A 19,759-nucleotide genomic window follows, 5' to 3' on the forward strand; every position below is an offset into this window, starting at 1 on the left:
TTTTTTCCTCAGGAAAAAGACACAAATTTGCTTCAACAAATCAAACCATCAATGAAAACAACATCTTGTGTTTTAAATCACTAATCACACTACGCAGTATGTCGACTAAACATTTGCACTCTGAAACATTATCATTGACATGTACATGTGCTCTTGTGGTGTTGGGTGTACAAATAGTCCAGCATATTGTTACAGTGTGACGTCGACATCGCCAAAGTTGTGTACTGGCAGTGTTTCAGGTTGGTCCCAAAGAACTGGGCTTACTGTACATTTCCACAAATATGAAAAATAAATATCGGACTAAACCTAAGCCACAGTATTGTTTCCTTTCTAATGTGCACCTGCCGGTTAAAAACCCTGTATGTTTTGACATTGCTACAGATAAACCAGTGTACCAGAATCACTTTTTTTGTGCTGGATTGTCGGCTGAAAAAGTCTAAAAGTAATTCTTAAAGAGAGAACAATCCAGACACAATACAGCTGCATGGAATCGAAGGGATTAAACCCCCAAATCCTTCAAGATTTTCTTTTTAAAAAATCAGCTTAGGTGACATCATAAGGGACTTTACATTTGTTCAGAATGTGAAGTTTGGTCCTCTGGTTTTGTCAGCCAAATTCATTTATTCTATTCACTTCAATGGAGCGTTACAAGCCTAGCTTTCCAACTGTTATCTATTCTAGATAAAGAAACAGGTGAACAGGTGCAAACAGTGCAAATGCGTTTACGATATAATCGCTATGTTAGTACAAAAAAAACCCTCAGCTTCTCAGCTTTATTATTTTTCTCCCCTACGTGCGCATGACTGCAGACTACGTGTCTAATCACCTAAAAAGCACCGGCGCTACATTTCACAACATTAAAACAGCAAAAAAAAAAACCTTAGCTAGTCAGTTGTGATGCAACAGCACACAAAAGCAGTATATACAACACCGACATACACACGCACACATACATACATACACACACACACACACACAAGTAACGCAAAACAATAGGCACTTTACACAATACAACAGCACAATAATCAGTCACGGAACAGAGGTACATACGGCTGAACGACAAGTTTCTCTGAGCTACTTTGCTACATCTACGCTGAGTTTATGTCTGTCACTCAGAAATAATGCTGATCTAGTTTACGCCAACGAACTCGTCCAACATCCACACACACTTACATCCACATGCGTACAGACACACACGCTACAGCACTATCAGGTGGGAGAGGTGGCTTTATGGTTGACACACATAGTGGTTGGCACACCATGGTTCATAACACACACTGACTCTGTTGGTTGTCTGCTTCGGCTCACTCGCTTGGCTTCTAAAAAACACATAAAGAAGAGAAAACAACAACAACAAACAACAAGGAAAAATCATATTAATACACCAAACGAGCACGACGGAAAAAAAAGAAGACAGATGGAGGGCAAGGGGGAGCGAAGCATGCGAGCGGACGCAGCAGGACGTACCAAGGCAGGGAAATGGACTCGAGTGAAAATGCCAAACGCTTTGCCAAAGAATCATGGGAAATGTCATGAGTTTTTCCACCATGCACTGCAACCATGCTTGGGCAAAAAAATCAGCATTTACCACACTGGCGATACACACAGACATATATTATGGTAAGAACGTCCATTCGGTCCGAACATGCTGCATGAACTGAACATTTAGACGAGACATTACAGCAGCAGTAGTTTCTCGCATTCTCAGGAAATGCTGTGGGTCATGCTAGTGTGTGAAGCAGGGCAAAGTCATCACCGCTCCTGCTTTCTCTCTCTTGTTACACCCCCGAAAAAAAGGTCACATCCTCTTTGACCTTGTTGACCTCGTATGGGGTCCAATGACACATCTCTTGCACTAGCACTACAGCTACAACTCTCCAGAATTTAGTACATACACCACCAGCATGGAACAATTCAAAAAGACAAGAGGTGAAAGGTCAAAGAGAAACCATTGTAATGGAGGTGCAGAGCTTGTTGCCAGGCAACGACAGTGATGTGTATGTGTGTTCTGTCAAATAAAAACAGAGTCCAAACATGGATTCAATACAAAATTTATTTCATGCAATGTTTTTATTTACAGTGTCATTCGCATAGGGTACTTATAATTTTGCATAAAAGTGCATGCATTTACCTTTCCCCAAATAACTCCAAAAGTACACACACACACACACACACACATATATATATATATATATACATATATATATATATATATATATATATATATATATATATATATACATATATATATATATATATATATATATATATATATATATATATATATATATATATATGTATATATATAGTAGTTGTTTTGTTTGTGTTTTGTGCACATATTCTTACACAATACATTTTTTAATTGATTTGCTACAGAGAACAACAAATTACTCCAAATACCACAGTATGTAACTGAATTTCTGAAAAAATATACGCTAAACTCAAATGTATTCTAATTTCCATAGCTGGATTGGAGTAAAGTGGAATAAGTCTGCTGTTTTCAAGACTTTATCAAAGTTAAAGTGCAATATTTCGCTATTTGCATTTTAGTCTTTTTTTTCTCCAAGAAGGAAAACTGGATGGTCAAGGCGACCACTGCTACTATTAGAAATATGGCGTGTGCTCAAACGCACACAAGCTCACGGTTTGGGGAAAGGCAAAAAAATGTCAGCAAAGGAAACGTCCTGTTTGCTACATGTCATTTCTATCATGTTAAATGATCACATACTGTATCTGCATTAGATTTTGTAAAAGAAGCTCTGGATGTTCAATGTCAAACAAAATATTGTCCTTACATGATTTAATTAGACTTACATTTGTTTTCTCAGTTTCCCATGCAAGGCATGCAATGCAAATGAGTTTTCTTCAGTCATAGATTTATGTTGGTGACGTGTGCATCACTGAAGTCATAGTTGGTTAGTGTTACTAACTGCTTTAATTCCATGGCTATTTTTTTTTCGAATGCTTTATGAAATACTATATGAAAACGCCATTGTCTTTTCTTTTTCTCTTTTTTTTTCAAAATGGTGTCCAATAGCACCTGATGAAAAACCACAGCTTTATAAACAGTGAAAAGGGGAAAAGGAAGCTTGGGAAAGAGGGGATGCTGAGATAGAGAAAGGGAAAGCATGATAATGCAGAGCCTGGAAGAGGACAGGAGATAAGACATGATAAGTGGGAAGAAAAGGAAAGAGACGAAGGAGAAGACTATGGATTACGGTATGGAAAATAACACTATGTCAGTAGATGTTTGCTATGGGAAAACCAATAGAGTGATGAAAAAGACAGAAGAAGAAGACAAAAAAGAAGAGGAAATAGAAGAAGAAGATGATGTGAATGCTGGGGAAGTGATACTGAAGAACTGAAGGCTGATGACAAGACGGATGGTACACAGTGTGGGCGGGCGTCTCAGCGCAGCGCTGCAGAGTGGAGCCTCTGATTGGTTAGTTTGCTTGTCCATGCTACAGGATGGATGGGATGGGGGAGTGGGCCTGCTGCATGAGACAGGGCGGGCTGCAGGGGAGGGCCGACACTGAGGCCACGCCTCCAGACATGCTGCTATGGCTCCATGGCTTTTCATAACCTTCATTTGAAGAGAGAAAGGGCTTTCAGTACACCAAAGTGCAGTCTCAAACTCCAGACATGTGTGTGTGTGTGTGTTCATGGGTATATTTATGACTAAGAACACATTTAAGCAACTGGGGTGCATTAGTGTGTTAGACCCGTCAGGTAGTTATACTCATGGTGAGCAAGTTGACAGTGACCATTCACCAAGTCAACCGCATCATCTTCCATGCGTGTTATGCATTATGCATTAGACTGTCTACTGCATGCACGGGGTGGTATCACAGTGCTAACCATAACAACACAGCTTTAAAGAGACACCAAAGAACACAGCCAGACACATCAGCTTGATGAAACTACATGCCAACCTATCAGCCTATTAAAGTTCAGCAGGAAAATTCATAGCAAAATAGTTCTCTTGTGTGTGTGTGTCTGTGTCATTTGGAATGTGGTAAAAAATCACAGTTGTGAATAGCCGTGTGCTGTTGTGTGGATTACACTGGAATGTTCAAGCGTCTGTCTGCTCCAATTCGATCCTAACATAAGAGCTGACTGTGTTTCACAGTGAAAACAATCTCACCTTGGCATCAAATGAGGTGCAATATAATTGCAGTCATCCTGCTCGAGCAACAGGAAGCCGTCTGAGTCAGCTTTCGGTCACATCTTTGGAGTGATGTGATTCTCCAGAATGAAATAACACACTCATAATTGAAACATTATGCCACCTTACCTTTGAGTAATGCTGGTTTGGTTGTGCCGGGAGTTCGTTTCAATTATCTTAGAGGCTAAAAGCTAAGATCACCATCACATTACAGGGTTTAAGTGACACAAATCCGATGTTTTGCCTAAATGCCGGGCTGTGAAATAAAAAACATTTTATTTCCAATTAGATATAATTCTGGCATCCCATCATTGGTGTATTCCTGTCTTGTGGCCAGCGTTCCAGGGACTGAATTCACAGCAGCACTAATCAGCATAAAGCGGCTACTCAAGATGAACGAATGAATGAAAGTTTTAAGCTGCTTTTTACAAAGTCCATGTCCTATGTGGCCATGAAATCAGGATAAGAACTTTTTTACAACACAAAGATGAAAAAACAGACTATATACAAATAAACCATCAAAGCAGAAAGACTAGATTTGAGCAAAACATCAGAATTGAGCAACGAGCCTGTAATGTGGCTATAATGTGAATGTAGCCTTAGAGCCTCGCACTGGCTGTGTTCTTGTCATGTGACCACATGCCTCATACCCCATGCTGGACCTCTGTGAGGTTCACCATCACCAGTCCCACCTGGCATAGTAAATCTGCATGCATGACTAATTACCAGGCAAGAACATTTATTAAGGTCCCTATAATTCATTTGATTACATTTAAATAAATGTATTAAAAAAGTAATTTTATAGAATTATAATATTAACAAGCAGTTTTTAACTGATTTTGAATCTAATCCAGGACCTGGATCGCAGCTTGAGGAAGAAGTGAAATAGGTTTAAAATTTCAACCCTGGTAGATAAAAAATTATAAATTGTGCCTTGCCTTTTCCATGTCACAAACATATTAGATCAAGAGAAATGCAAGAGAAATGTGCCAATAGAATACGTTCTTTCTGTTACTACTACAACTCATACTGCCATACTCTGAGCAAGATCTGAAGAGCCGAGGCATAGACTGCATTGTGAGCCTAGCTAGTTAATCTATCTGCAGTGAAAAAGCCATCTTGATGGACAGCTGCTCCGTTTCACAGTAAGCACCTTGTGCACTCTTACTAATCTAGGCACGGATAAAAGGGACTGGCTGGGTTACGTACCCTTCCTGACTCTTGCCCCTATGTGATTGCCCCGATCTGAGGAGGTGAGCAGGAAACAGGGTCTCTCACGGTCTACAGGGCTGAAAACTTCCTCAGGTGATACGGCCTGGTCAATGTGGGGACAGTCTTCATTGGCCAGGGCCGCTTTAGACGGTTCTCCATTCACTTTGAAATCTGCATTTACAAACAAGGACAGAAATGACACTTGACATAGACATGAAAATCTTTCATTACACTTATAGCATTCGCTATGAGTTACAGCTTACAGACAACATCAACAGAATTAGAATGGTCAAATTAAGCTTAATGTCATCCATATGAAACTCTTTGGCATTCTTACATTTCTCTACAATAAAGCTGAGAGTATTCATTGTTACATCATTTCAGATCCTACAGTGTGGGGCAAATGTCTGTGACCACACTAAAAAGCTGGGATTCTTTTTTGTTTTCAATTAAAATAAGTAGATGATTTTCCAATTTTGGTTTTAGAATATTTAAAACAAAAAAAGTAATGCTTAATATCTGGAATATTTAATATTCCTGATTCAGCACTATTTCAAGGTCCCTATTTAAATGTGTGATATTGAGCATGTTCATTGCTTACAATGGCCAGATTTTCCTTATGCCTAATCTATTGTATTGAAGCGGGATTTCAGATGACACTGATGTATTTGATTTAAAAAAATTTTTTTTACAGACTCGAGGGGTCATTAAAGAAAAAAGGTGACAAACCAAATACTAAGTCTGAAATTCATGTAAATGGCCAAGACATGGCTGATCATAATGATTCACACTTAAAAAACATTTCCTTTATATAGAATATGTATCACAATATATACATTAGATAACAAATAGCTTGAAAAACAGTGTTGATGCTTTTGCAAAGTTGTCGAGGATTTATTTATCTAATGTCTACAAAATATATTTATTTCTAAAGAAAAATATGAAATATGTCAAAAAGTGTAACATTTTCCAATTATTTAAAGAAACGAAAAACATGTATACATTTTTTCCTTAAATAGTTATCACTGTACTCATTGGTTGTTGTGAATCAGGTATGTTGTTGGATGTCCTACCTTGGTATCTAATCTCAGAGACTTCTTCCTGGGCCAGAGGGCAGGTATCACTGTGAGTGCTGGGTCTTGGCGAGTTAATGGCTGACTTACAGTAGTTGGGGGACCCCAGCTGAGGTGCCCTTGGGATATGCTTGCTCTTTTTTTTTGGTAGTTTTTGTTTCGCCATTGCCAAAGAATAATACATGCCAAAGTTGTTGACAATCACAGGCACAGGCATGGCGATGGTCAGCACACCAGCCAGAGCACAAAGCGCCCCCACCAACATGCCCGATGTTGTCTGAGGATACATGTCACCATAGCCAAGTGTCGTCATGGTGACCACAGCCCACCAGAAACCAATGGGGATGTTCTTGAAATGTGTGTGTTCACTAGCACGGGGATCATTAGGGTTAGCTCCAATACGTTCCGCGTAGTAAATCATGGTGGCAAATATGAGGACACCAAGAGCCAGGAAGATAATGAGGAGGATGAATTCATTGGTACTGGCACGGAGTGTGTGTCCCAGCACCCTCAGACCAACAAAGTGCCTTGTCAGTTTAAAGATACGCAGAATCCGGACAAAGCGAACGACACGCAGGAACCCTAGCACGTCTTTTGCAGCTTTGGAGGACAGGCCACTCAGTCCTACTTCCAGGTAGAAAGGCAGGATGGCCACAAAATCAATGATGTTAAGGGCATTTCTGATGAATTTGAGTTTGTCAGGGCAGCAAGTTACACGTATTAAAAACTCAAAGGTGAACCAGATCACACAGACCCCCTCGATGTATGTGAGCTGCACCATGGTCTCTGTCTCTGGGTAAACACGCACCACGGTCTCATTGTCCACCATTTCAATCTCTGTGCGGTTGATGATGGGGTTAAAGGCCTCATGAGTCTCCAGGCAAAATGTAGTGATGGACACCAGGATAAAGAATAGAGATGCAAAAGCCACCCACTGTGTGAAAAAAATGAGAAAGAAAGAAAGAAATCACCAAAGGAAGTGTGGGTGTGTGTGTGTGTGTGTGTAGAGGGTTTAGTGTTGTGAATTAATATCACTGGAATCAGTTACATCAAATGATTGATCTAGGACTGATCTAGGGAGTCAGTATAAGCAATATGCATCCTTACTCACAATTCCCAGCTATTTTATTCATCACTTCCTGTTGTACTGTACCCATTGCACTGCACTGTCATTTCCCTGCACCATGCTAATGTTGAACATTTGCCTTCTGATTTGGGTCCTCAAATCCACTTCATACTCTGCTAACTGCAATGAGGACAATGGAGCAAAAGGACATAAAGCACCACAGCAATACTAATTGCCACTAAACAGCTGCTTCAGCAGAATTTGAAGGAGTTCAGAAGGATAATGTTGCTGCTTCAGTTTCTCTATGAGCCACACAATACTGCCGTGTCAACAGGAGTGTGTCACTTAAGCCGTTCTCCTTCTACTGCTCCTGCTGAAGCTCAAGGTCACCACTCGAGCTTCAAGGACAGTTTAGAAAGGGTAGCCAGCCCAGCTCTCTCGGCTAATTTTATCTGTAAGCTCTTCTCACTAGGGACTGCAGCCTGCCTAAGGCAAGGCCAGCAAGGGCACATTGATTCATCCTGGAGGACGGATGATGATCCCTGTGAGATTTTAACCCCTCTTACACTGTAACATGAGAGGAGTTCAGGTTCGGATGGATGTAGCTTTCTGTAGAGGACATCGAAGTTGGTAGTGGACAACTGGCCAGAAGCAAAGTGGTTTACGACTAATGAGAACAAAATGCTTTGACCTGAATACAATGAATAATGGATGGTGCTTCATATTGGACCTCAGTTATGAACGAGGCTGCAGAAGTCAAAATATCAAAGATGTCATGGCAACAGTTGTCATTATATGACAATCATCACAAATGTTTCTATTTCTATTTTGGTAGCGCTCACAAACATTACAGAGGAAAATGCATCAGCTGTATGTTCAGTATGCTAATGGTCATGAAAAGAGTCATGAGAATTTGATGGCAATGTGTTTAGATCATTTAAAGTCAGACGACATAAATATGACTAATGGCTACTTTCTAGCACATTTGATAAAGCCTTTGATAAAGAACATTTCATAAAGCCATTTGTAAAGACAGCCACTGGTGCTCAAGCATTACAAAAGTGCCTGAAACATGGAGGAGCCTTACTTATTTAATGACTGAGAACAACTTCAGCAATTTATTTGTCACTATTTGTTCTCAACATGGAAATGGTTCCATCATGGAAATGTGAACAAAACATTAAAAAAAAAATTTTACGCCATCTGGCAATACGTTTTCACTGTATATGTAGAGTCCTAGTTGCTTCATTTGATATCTAGAGTTTTCAATATCACTCATGTTTGTACTCATAATGTTGGTCTAATAAAAATGTCAACATTACAAAAGCATTTCTCTGTGACGTAGTATTAACTATCATCATCACCATCATTAATATCAAGCTTTATCAAAGCCCACCTAAAGCCCCCTTTCTATCTAACATCAAACTTGTGATAGCGAATTTAAATAAGTGTTCGCTTATTCATTCTTCTTCTTAGTAATGGTTTTATCCTGGTCAGTGTCACAGTTCAGCTGGAGCCAATCCCGGGAACGGTGGGCGCGAGACGAGAATACACCCTGTATTAGATGCCAGACCATCACAGGGTATTACACACTCATTGACACCTAGAGGCAATTTAGTGAAACCAATCCACCTACTGGCATGTGTTTAGGAGGTAGAATGAAACCGGAGAATATAGGGGAAACCCATGTGGACACAGAGAACATGAGAAAACAATGCACAGAGAGTAACCTGAGCTCAGGGTCAATTCAGGAACCTATGAGCTGTGAAGTGGTGACATTAGACCATCCAATACTTTGTACTCTGCTTAAACAAAAGGGATTATGCACTATCATTTATTATAGTAGTAATAGTAATATTATATATAAAAATATTTCATTTCTCGTCTAAATGTGATTTCACTGTTAATTTAAACAAGCATGAAGTGGCATAATGGTTAACGCGTTTGAGTCCCATCTCGATCCTTTGTGCCTGAATACTGTATCTTGTTGCGTTGTAGGTTTCCTCTGGGTACTCTGTGTTACAGAAAATGAACAGAAGTATTGGACCTACTAGAATTTACTGACCAATACATATAATATTAACATGATTACATTATAAAATCTCGCAAGGATGCTGAGCGCTGACTGGAAGAAATGACTATGCTACTAAATTAACTTGAATAAACAGAGTGTGGCAAGATAGATTAGTAGCTAATGCTGCTGCCTCACAATGTTAGAATCTTGGGCTCAAACCTTTTTGTGGAGTTCACTTTTATTCCAACAAGGAATCATCAAATAATGATGGTTGTAGGAAAACAAACTGTTACTGTAACATTTCATTTACATGGAACCAATGCAAAAAAATGTGAATAAATGATATAATTTTTGTTTGTTGAAGCAAGTTAAGTTGTGCAATCAGTAAATTCTATTAGATTGTAATTGCCAACAAAGTGGCAGGTGTTAGCTATTGATTTGATTATATATTAACATTTAATGGATCATCCAAGGGCTGGATTGCCCTGCAAACATTTACACAGCCATTCTCCTGAAAGCTATGCACTGTTCTGTTGGAATGTCTTTCTGCAGCATATTGCATCTCACTAAGTCTTGCTTTCGCTCCACAGGACCTTTATATCTGGGTCACCCAGTACTTAATCAAACAGACAAAATTCCCCGAATGTGCTTTGTTGGTCATTTGTAAGGCACTAGGTGTTTTGTTTCAGCCACTGAGAAAACACACATACACACATACAATTACACAAACAGGACCTTTTCATTTATCATTAGGATCACCTTCCTCTGTGCACTGAGGCGGTAACCCATCATTTGCTCTGAGACTTGTGTGGTTCTGTTAGGCGGCACTGTGCTTCCAAAAGTGGAACCGAATAGCCAGAGAGAAAACTGCATTAGATTTTAAAATGGGAGGAGGGACAAAATGGAGTGCAAAATCAGGAAGAAATGGGGAGGGGAAAATGAAGGACATGTACACTGAAGAACAAGGGAGATGATAGGTTTCTCATAAAGTGAGGAAGAAAGGCAGAGGAGCTGCTGAGGAGAAGGACTCAAAGGAATGCACATCACTGAAAATGTCAAAGCAGGAGGAGTTTGTAAAAATTGAAGAAGAGAATCTTTGGAATTAAATGAAGAAAACAGTAAAGTATAAGTAAGAAGGGAGAAGGAGCAGAATTTTGGAGCAGAATTTATAAAAAATGAAAAAAGAAAGGAAGAGATTTAAAAGAAAGAGAAATGGAGAGTGCTACAGTACAAAGATAGCAGGATAATTCACTTCCTCATATCCATGCTGATATCTACAGTTCGCCATAGTAGACTAACCACACTGACCATAAAAATGCTTTTAATAATTGATTCTGGTAAGAAAAGAGTTCTTTAATCACCATCAGCATAAACTGAGTCCAGCATTCCGTTTCACAAGTCGATAAGATATGAGTCTTTTTAAGTATATTTGATATACTTTTGTTATCTCTTGTCTCCCCCAAAAAATACTCTGAAAGTGTTTTTGTTATATAAATAGATTAAAGGTAAACTCGCAGTCACATCTGTGTGTGTCTTAAAAGCACTTAGTGATCTCAACTTATCTAATATTGCCTTACAATCTAATTCATCACAGCATGAGACATAAAATATTTGATCATCCACGTCTGGGTTGCCATGTGATATCTCTGTGCTCTTTGCCCTGCTGTGCCACACCAGTGACCTCACCAGGTGTTACCATAATGCACTGCTCTCTGATGAATTACTAAGCACAATCGCTGCTCAGACGATTTCCCGAGATGTTCAGCTAATGGACTGATGCTTTGTAAGATGCAAAATTAGAATACCATCATACCTATAATTCACTTCTGCTGACAGTCAGACAGACTGATGGTCTGTGTATATTACGTTAATATTTTTTTTGGTTGTTTGTTTCAAAGTGAAAATGGGAAATTGAGAGAAGGGCTTTTGATTTTATTTTCATTTTCACAAAATAAAAAAAATTACAATATGTATAAATAATACTGCAGTACACAGCAGTACATTTTTAGTATAAAACAGGACAAAAAAATTTTTTCAGCTGCCATGTCGTCCTTCTTTAGTCTGTAATTCTTTAAAGCATATTTGTACTACATCTGGCACTAACAGCAATCTTTAATCTACCCAGTAATTACTGGTACACATTGCGGTCATTCAAGAGCGTTAAATAATTTTTAGTCCCAATATCAATCTGAAAAAACAAGCAAAGAACTCTTTATAAGCATAATGTTCTTGTTTTAGAGCCAAAAACTGTTTCAGGCATCTCATTTACATTTTATTTCATTTTATAACAAAACTACACAAAAACCATTCACTTTAACCAACTGCAGATATTTAAGCCATGTTAAAGCTCCATTGTATTGTTGGAACAAAAATGAGAAATCTGTAAGCTCAAACCAGCTCAGAAGGAGATCTTTCTCAATGAAAACAAAATTAGATTGAGACCAGTATAAGCAGAATAGATTTTGCTGATACCAAATGCAGCTGACTGAACTGAAAATTGGGGTGGAAAAAAACACGGTAATGTGTGCTCTCTTATTTGTGTTCTGAATTTAATAAACTTTAATAAAATTCTGCCCACATTTTTTTCAACAATTACAAATGTGCACACAGTCCCTGAACAGAATGAAGGTTACAGTTCAGTATAAGAAAAAGGAGTTCATTATGGAAAGAGATTTGTGTTTAATATTAACTTTAGCATGGACTTGGAAAGGTTTTAAATCTCAATATACACTACATGGCCAGAAGTATGTGGACACCTGACTGCTGAAAATCTCATTCCATGGCCATTAATATGGAGGTGTTCCCTTGCACCTTTGCTATTATAATAACCTCCACTCTTCTGGGAAGGATTCTGTGTGGATTTGTGATCATTCATCCACAAGAGTGATGATGGTTTGGTACATAGTCATTGGTCCAGTGTTCATGCCAAATGATTAAATGATTGAGTAAAATTATGAGTAAAATGATTGGGTCGCTAAATCATCTTCATAACACTTGCTAAGTGCACAGAACCATTGTCATGCTGGAAAAGATTTTGAGCTGCTTAGTTCCAGTGAAAGAAAATTGTAATACAAAGCATATAAAGCCATTCTACAGAAGCTTTGTGGCAAAATTCAGGAGAAGAAGCACATATGCTTGTGATGAAGTGTCTACGTACTTTTGGCCATACAGTCTGTTTGCCTCATCCAGTCAACATGTGTGTAATCAACAAATCAAAATTGCAGTCAAAGAACCAAAATAGAACCAAAATATAATGATGAGTAAGCCTTACGTGCGTCATCTTAAATTGTATTTGTTAAGTGATGTATGAAGAATGGAGCCTAGGTCTTTGGCTGATGTTGTGCTGTTATTGCTGAGCATTGTTTACCCCCTCAAACACGCGCTCTCTCTCTCTCACACACACACACACACACACACACACACACATGAGATCCAGCAAGGCAGGCTAATGAATGACATGTGGGAGGATAATTACTGAGAAAGCGAGTCTGGACAAGCCTACACTCAGGGCCACAGTTCAATCAACCATCTTCTCAACACACACATTTACAGACAGCTGGCTTCTACACATGCATCCCAAACCATCAATGCATTGATCGCTATCCTCAGAATCTACAATAAACCATCTATAAAAGTGTTAATTGAACTGATTGAATTGATGCCTAAAATTCATCTTGTGTTTATACATCAGAAAACAGAAATGTAGACATCAGAAAACAATGCCAAATATCTTTTACACATATCATATTCCAGGCTAGATTTTATTCTCTGTTACTGTCACAGCAGAGCATTTTTTTCGCCATGACTTTCTTTGATGAACAGTTGTCTCTTTCCTTTCAAAGTAACCATGAAGCATAAACAGAACCGTTATTTAAATCCTCTGGCATTACAACAACAATTTCAGTTATTGCCCATTTCATTTGCCATGCATCATGATTATTATTTTGAAATAATCAGATTTTAGCATATTTAACAATTTAAACATACACTACCAGTCAAAAGTTTGGACACACCTTCTAATTCCATGGTCTTTCCTGATGTTTATTTCTTTCTACATTGTAAAACAGTTGATATTGAGATATGTCTGCTACTGATGCTCTGTAAAGCCTTCATAACGGCTCTAATCTGAGATGCTGTTAATTGGTGATTTCTGAGGCTGGTAACTCTAAATGAACTTCTCCTCTGCAGCAGAGGTAAGTTTTGGTCTTGCTTTACTGGGATGGTCTTCATGTGAGCCAGTTTCATCATGGTGCTTGATGGGTTTTGCAAATGCACTTGACAATACTGTTCTTGCAAGAACTATTCCAGAACACCTGACCTTCGTGTCTTAAAATAACAACTGACTGTTTTTTGTTGTCGTTACATATAGATTACTTAAGTCCATGTGTGTTATTTCATAGTTTTGAAATCTCCAGTATTGTTCTAGAATGTAGAAAATAAATCCCTAAACAAAAAACGCTGAATTAAAAGTGTCCAAACTTTTGACTGGTAGTGTATATAGCTATTAAATAAACTCACCAGCAGTTTTAGGAACACTGTACACCTGCTCATTTATTCAATTATCTGATGATGTCACAGCAGTGTGGTGCATAAAATCATGCAGATAGGAGCTTCAGATAATGTTCTAATCAAAATGGAGGAAAATGTGATCTCAGTGACTTTGGCTGTTGATGGTGCCAAATGAGCTGGTTTGAGTATTGTAGTGTCTGCTGGGATTTTTACAGTCTTTTGAGTTTACAAAGAATGGTGAATAAAAACAACATCCATTTAGTTGAAGAACATCCAGCAACCAGTAGAAATTATTTATTGGTGAGAAAGGTCAGAGGAGAATGGCAAGACTGATTTAAGTTGACAGCAAGCCTGGCAATACCTAACTGTACTAACTACTGTACTAACTTTAAAAAAAAAATTCTCCTTATTACTGTGGTGAGGGGAAAATCAGCCAAGAACAGGAAACTGAGACTATCCATGTACTATGAATCTGAGAAATCCATTGACCCAACTTGCCTTGTGTCAGCAGTTCAGGCTGGTGGAGGTGGTTTTATGGTGTTTTCATGGTGCACATTGGACCTCTTAATACTTATTGAGCATGCTTTCACTAGCATAGCTTATCTGATTGATGTAATTCAATTAGAAACACAGCCACAATTAACAATTATTTTGCACTTTTCTCTATGGTCTTCTGAAAGAAATATATTTTAATAAACATAGTTATTTCATAGAATGAATCATCGTAGAGTGATTATATAGAGTGGTGTCCCAAAAAGGTCTGAGACCACATTGAAAAATAGTTTTTTTTTTTTAACTATTTGACAATTCAGTTTTCAAGATGTTGCACAAAGTCCTTGATTAATGTAAGCAAATGTGTTATTTTGTTCATGTTAAATGCTTTGTACAAAAGTTCATATTTTCCGTCAGTTCTATCACTTCATTCAGAAGACACTCTAGAGTACTTGATCTAAACGTTTTTAGAAAACAAACATATCAAAGACCATTCATGATTGGAGGATTTTGCATGCCAACTTGAGTGCATACTGTGATTAAAGCAAAAAAGGGGACACACCAAACACCAAGACTCATTCATGCAATTTCCTTCATGCAATACATTCATAAATGTCATTAATGTATGTCATTTATTTGTAATGAAAACCTTTGTCTAGATTTAAAAGAATGCCAAACAGAAACATTTTCACGAGTGCTCTCTATATTTTGGACCTCTATATACTTTTACGTGCACGTTCCATAAATAATAAATATAGTTCCTAATATTTCTGTTTTTCACTTAGCCTGCTATATATTTTATGTTGCATGCATTATATGTGTTTGTTCGTCAAGCGAACTTTGTTGCACCCAAACACATTTGGTGGTAGTATTGTTGCTGACCATGTGGCATCCCTTCACGTCCACAATTTACCATCTTCTAATGGCTACTTCAAGCATGAAAATGCACCAATTCACAAAAAAAAGCTTTCTCAAACTGGTTCTGTGAACTTGCCAGTGAGTTGGATGTGTTTCAGTACTCTTGCCAGTCACCAGCTCTGTATCCAGTAGAGCATCTCTGGGATGTGGTACAAAGCTTTGCAGCATGAATGTGTACTTGGCACATCTGTAGCAATTAAGTGATTCAGTCAGATTCCAACATCTTGTGGAATCTATGTCAAAAAGAACTGAGGTTGTTCTCAAGGGCAAAGTTGAGTCCTACCTAGTATTACTGTGATACTGTGTTTGAAAAGGGCAGCATGGTGTAACATTGCTGGCTCAAAGCTCCAGAGTCCCCAGTTCGATCCTGAGCTCAGGTTCCTCTCTGTGTGGAGTTTCATATATTCTCCCTGTGTCCTTGTGGACTTCTTCCAGGTTCTCTAGTTTCCTTCCACCTCCCAAAAACATACTGGTAGGTAGATTGACTATGCAAAAATTGACCCTAGAATGTACAGCAATCCTGACTAAGGTGAAGTAGTTACTGAACATGAACGAATGAACAATTAAATGCATGAATGTACTTGGATAGTACAGCTCAGCTCTGCCTGAGGCAGAAGAGTTTAAAGTGGAATCAGGACAGCACCAGTGGAGCCTTGAAGGGCACTCCTAAAATCATTTTTTTCTTCCCTGATCTCCTGATTGCTCAAATGAGCCTCACACCTCACTGGAGATGTCCCTCAGAGGCTTCCATTCTTTAAGTAGAGATAAAAAGATACATCGATGGTGATTGCAGCAAGTAATTGAGTTGTCAAGTGGTAATGTAATTAAGATCTACAGTTTGATGGAGAGAGACTAAAAATAACTCGCACACAATTGAATTGGCCCGGGAAAAACACACCCAGTCCAGTTCCTTCATGCTGAGAAAATACGGTAAAGCATTAACCCACATGCTTGCAGTGTACTCCGTGCACAGTCTAAAATGATCCATAAATAAAATCAGCAACACAAAATATCAAATTTCTGAACCCTTCTGCTTTTGATAGCACCACAGCTTAACTGCTGCCACTTTTCATAGTTCACTTTCATTAAAACATCCATTATAGGCACATGACACTGAGTAGTGAGTAGGTCTATCTTCTAGTAAGTGAGAATATAGTATGTGAGAATGCATGCTGATGTATTCTCACTTTGTCCTGAATGAATAGAAATGCAATTGTGCAGCTGTAAATCACACTTTGCTATGATATGATTTCTAGACCTAAGAAACTTCATCAGCATTCTAGTGATTGTCTTAGATAGGGCAGTTCATCATTCTTGGCGGTGGGATCAGCAGCTCCAGCAGCTTTCAGCCATGGCAGACACACAGTCCAGCCTGACACACAGCAGTGGAGCAGGACAACCCTGATCACAGCCAAATTAATAAAACATTTCCCTCCAGCAGTTTAGCATCACCACTATCATTCAGGAGCAGATACAAGCAGCATATGCCAAAGCTCCTTCTATATAATACTTTTACACATCTCTATTTTTTCTTTCCTACACCCTGGCTCAATGATTAGAAGGTATTCGACTCTTTCACAGAGTCTGCTCATTTTGGGCCTGGAAACCTGCCATCTTGTGCCATTCCTGTGCCAGACCTTCAGGTCACAGTAAACCTATTTCAACTGACCTGCTTTAACCTAACTGCCAAAACTTGTGTGAAAGCTGTGATCACATTCAGACCTACTTTGAAGCTTACTGACCACATGGTGAGAATGCTGCTGGGATAATAGTAAGAAGAGTGGTGGGATATGGGCCAGTCTTGACTCTGGTTTGTGTGTGTCTGTGTGTGTGTTTCTCCATGGGTGGAGTTTGTAGCTTTTAGGACATCAAAGTAAATGCACAGCACTCACTAACAGGACAGAGCTCACATTGTCTTAACAATTATAGATATAAGCAGGACTTATTTGCAATGCATACACATAAAAACAAGAAAGCTGAAATGACTGACAGTAGGCAAGAAAGAGCATAAGAAATAGTCACAATTATTCATTGAGTTCTCATCAAGAAGATAAAGGGAAGATAAACATTCATTCCTGATTTATCATTATGGTGTTTTTGTTTGTACATTATCTAGACTATATCTTTCAATTTAAAGATAGGCAGAAGAGGGTGAAATGTTGTTTTCCTTTTCAAGGTCATTCAGTAGGCTACTGAATGGTGGTAGAACTAGAAGTTGCCTAAGCAACAGCATTAATGATCTTCTGTTGAACAGATGCTCAGTCAATATGAGACATACAGACAGGTTATATACTCGCAATAAATAAACGTTAATAATAATAAACGTTTAATGAGCAAGCTTTACTCGCTGCACTCACCCGCGCGTATTTGGAGGAATAGGGGTCCTCGAAGAGAGCCCACATCTTCCTCTGCCATCGGTTCCAGCGGCCTGAGCGGCTTTCGGGAGAGTCTCCGTGCGCGAGGCGTCGCGTCATTTCCGCTCCCTCGTCCCCTTCGGCGGGCGCCTCGTGCGTGCCGCCTTCTGCCTCCGTATCATCGTGTGCGCCACCGGCATCCAGCAACGCCCCGCCGCCGAAACTAACCAGCGCCTCCTCAGCCTCGCGGTGCTGCCGGTAGGTCATCCAGCAGCACGGCTCCACGTCCGTCTCGTCGATGCCCCAGAAGGCGAGCTCCTCCTCATAGAGCGGACCGCACACATCCGCCGGGCAGTGCAGCTTGCCCGTGCGATAGTAGTTAAGGATGTGCGCGAAGACACCCGGGTGCCGATCGAAGAAGAACTCACCGACCGTCGCGTCGTAGTCGAAGTGACTTGCGGCGTCGGGTTCTGCGAGCCACGAGAGGCGCGTGCCGGGGAGCGTGCGTAGCGTGCCGCGGTACGTCTGGTGCTTGATGCCCCCCACGTTGATCACAATACGGTCCTTCTCTTCGCCGTGGTGGCCCATCGCGACGCCCTGGGCATTATCTGCCACCTACCTCGGGCATGGCTACCGGGAAATAGGGGTGTGAGTGATTAGAATGCCAACAGGCCAGCGCCGCTCGTACTTATGCAAAACACGCATCTACAGAGCCGTTCAAAGAAAACGTTCTCGGAAACAAAACACGAATCTTATAAATAGCCTAGCACCTGTAAGGATATGGTGATGGTGCCAGCCTCGTATTTAGCGCGCGAATTCAGAAGGGTGATTTCTCACCGTTGAAGAGGACAATGAAGAATGCAAACGCGAACCTCATCTGAGCTCTAGAGTAGCGTGTAGTCAGTAACGAGCGGATTGAGTGTGAAGAATGCGTTAATTGCAGACGCCGTGTATCACTGCCCGCTCGTCTTGGCTCTCCGTGTCATTCGGTACAAGGTGACTGTGGCAGAGCTGCCGTCGCGCCTTCATCATTCCTCCTTACACCTCGGTAAAACAGGTGTCCTCTGTTCTCAGCTTCCGCCCAATAATACTAATACTACTAGTAATAATAACAATAATAATAATATGGAACCGCTCCTGATCTTCGGCTCAGACGGAATGTGCTGAAAATACTTTAATGAAATGTTAAATCAGTGCGTTCACGCGTTGACAACGCACAGCCCGACGCGCCTTCAGCCTCCCGCAGCATGTCGAGCGCCGCAAGTCACGTGATCGCTAGAACTACGTTAGGAATCGAGGCTATACGCAAGAACAGATATGAACACCATCCTGATGGAGATGTTTTTATCCTTCGTTCACTAAAAGCACCAGCGCTTTGTAGTGCGCGCGCGCGTAGCTTCTGGAGTCTGGAGCACATACTCTGTGTGTGTATGTGTGTCTGTGTGTGTTTTATATCTTGATCAAAATTAAATGCCCCCAAAAGGGTAGTAATGAAAGTAAAGAAATTTCTGCAGGTCTACAGCTGATGATGACCCTGGCATCTTGAACATGGCCCACTAGTAGCATCTTATTCCCTCTAGGTTGTACATCCTAATGGTTCATGGACTACAAGCTCACAAAGCTAAACTCATTAAAGTCATTCACTATTTGGAATAAATTTCTAAGCATTAATAAACCTGTAAGCAAAGATCTTTTACCAATCTACTGTAATAACTGCACCAGGCCTTCTCACCCTCCCTCCTCTTGTAGTTGAATGATCACAAATCCCCACAGCCACACACCAATATTTAGTGGAAAGCCTTCCCAGAAGACTTGAGCGTAAGAGCATGGGGGATTAATTCCATTATGACAGGATATTCAATAACGTGTGATGCTCAGGTGTCCGCAAGCATTTGGCCATATAGTATACTGTATATACTGTACATTGATGTGCAAAAACACCCTATTTTTGTTAGT

At 39.8% G+C, this 19,759-nt stretch overlaps 1 protein-coding gene across 2 annotated transcripts; it reads right to left on the reverse strand.

The window, feature by feature from the left end:
* Nucleotides 1–37: 37 nt before the first annotated feature.
* kcnc1b (potassium voltage-gated channel, Shaw-related subfamily, member 1b) lies at nucleotides 38–19,171 on the reverse strand. 2 transcript variants are annotated; one of them, XM_058408446.1, is made up of 4 exons: nucleotides 17,807–19,171; nucleotides 6,451–7,384; nucleotides 5,375–5,548; nucleotides 38–1,319 (listed from the first exon to the last, which is right to left on the reverse strand). In XM_058408446.1, the coding sequence occupies exons 1-4, from the start codon at nucleotides 18,389–18,391 to the stop codon at nucleotides 1,210–1,212; spliced, it is 1,803 nt and encodes a 600-aa protein (XP_058264429.1). In that variant the 5' UTR covers nucleotides 18,392–19,171; the 3' UTR covers nucleotides 38–1,209. The 2 variants fall into 2 exon arrangements, with proteins under 2 accessions (XP_058264429.1, XP_058264428.1); XM_058408445.1 differs by lacking the exon at nucleotides 38–1,319 and adding an exon at nucleotides 2,315–3,583 and having other exon boundaries at nucleotides 17,807–19,168.
* Between the last annotated feature and the right edge of the window lie 588 nt (nucleotides 19,172–19,759).

This window comes from Hemibagrus wyckioides, linkage group LG14 (assembly GCF_019097595.1).
Source record: "Hemibagrus wyckioides isolate EC202008001 linkage group LG14, SWU_Hwy_1.0, whole genome shotgun sequence".
Classification (NCBI taxonomy): domain Eukaryota; kingdom Metazoa; phylum Chordata; class Actinopteri; order Siluriformes; family Bagridae; genus Hemibagrus; species Hemibagrus wyckioides.

Bases quoted from the DNA above. Each gene is read 5' to 3' on its own strand.
- kcnc1b (XM_058408445.1), bottom strand. From the start codon at position 18,391: ATGGGCCACCACGGCGAAGAGAAGGACCGTATTGTGATCAACGTGGGG. The intron at 7,385-17,806 runs GTGAGTGCAGCG...TTTTTCACACAG, and splicing joins ATTCCTCCAAATACGCGCGG to TGGGTGGCTTTTGCATCTCT. The intron at 5,549-6,450 runs GTAGGACATCCA...TTGTAAATGCAG, and splicing joins CTCTGAGATTAGATACCAAG to ATTTCAAAGTGAATGGAGAA.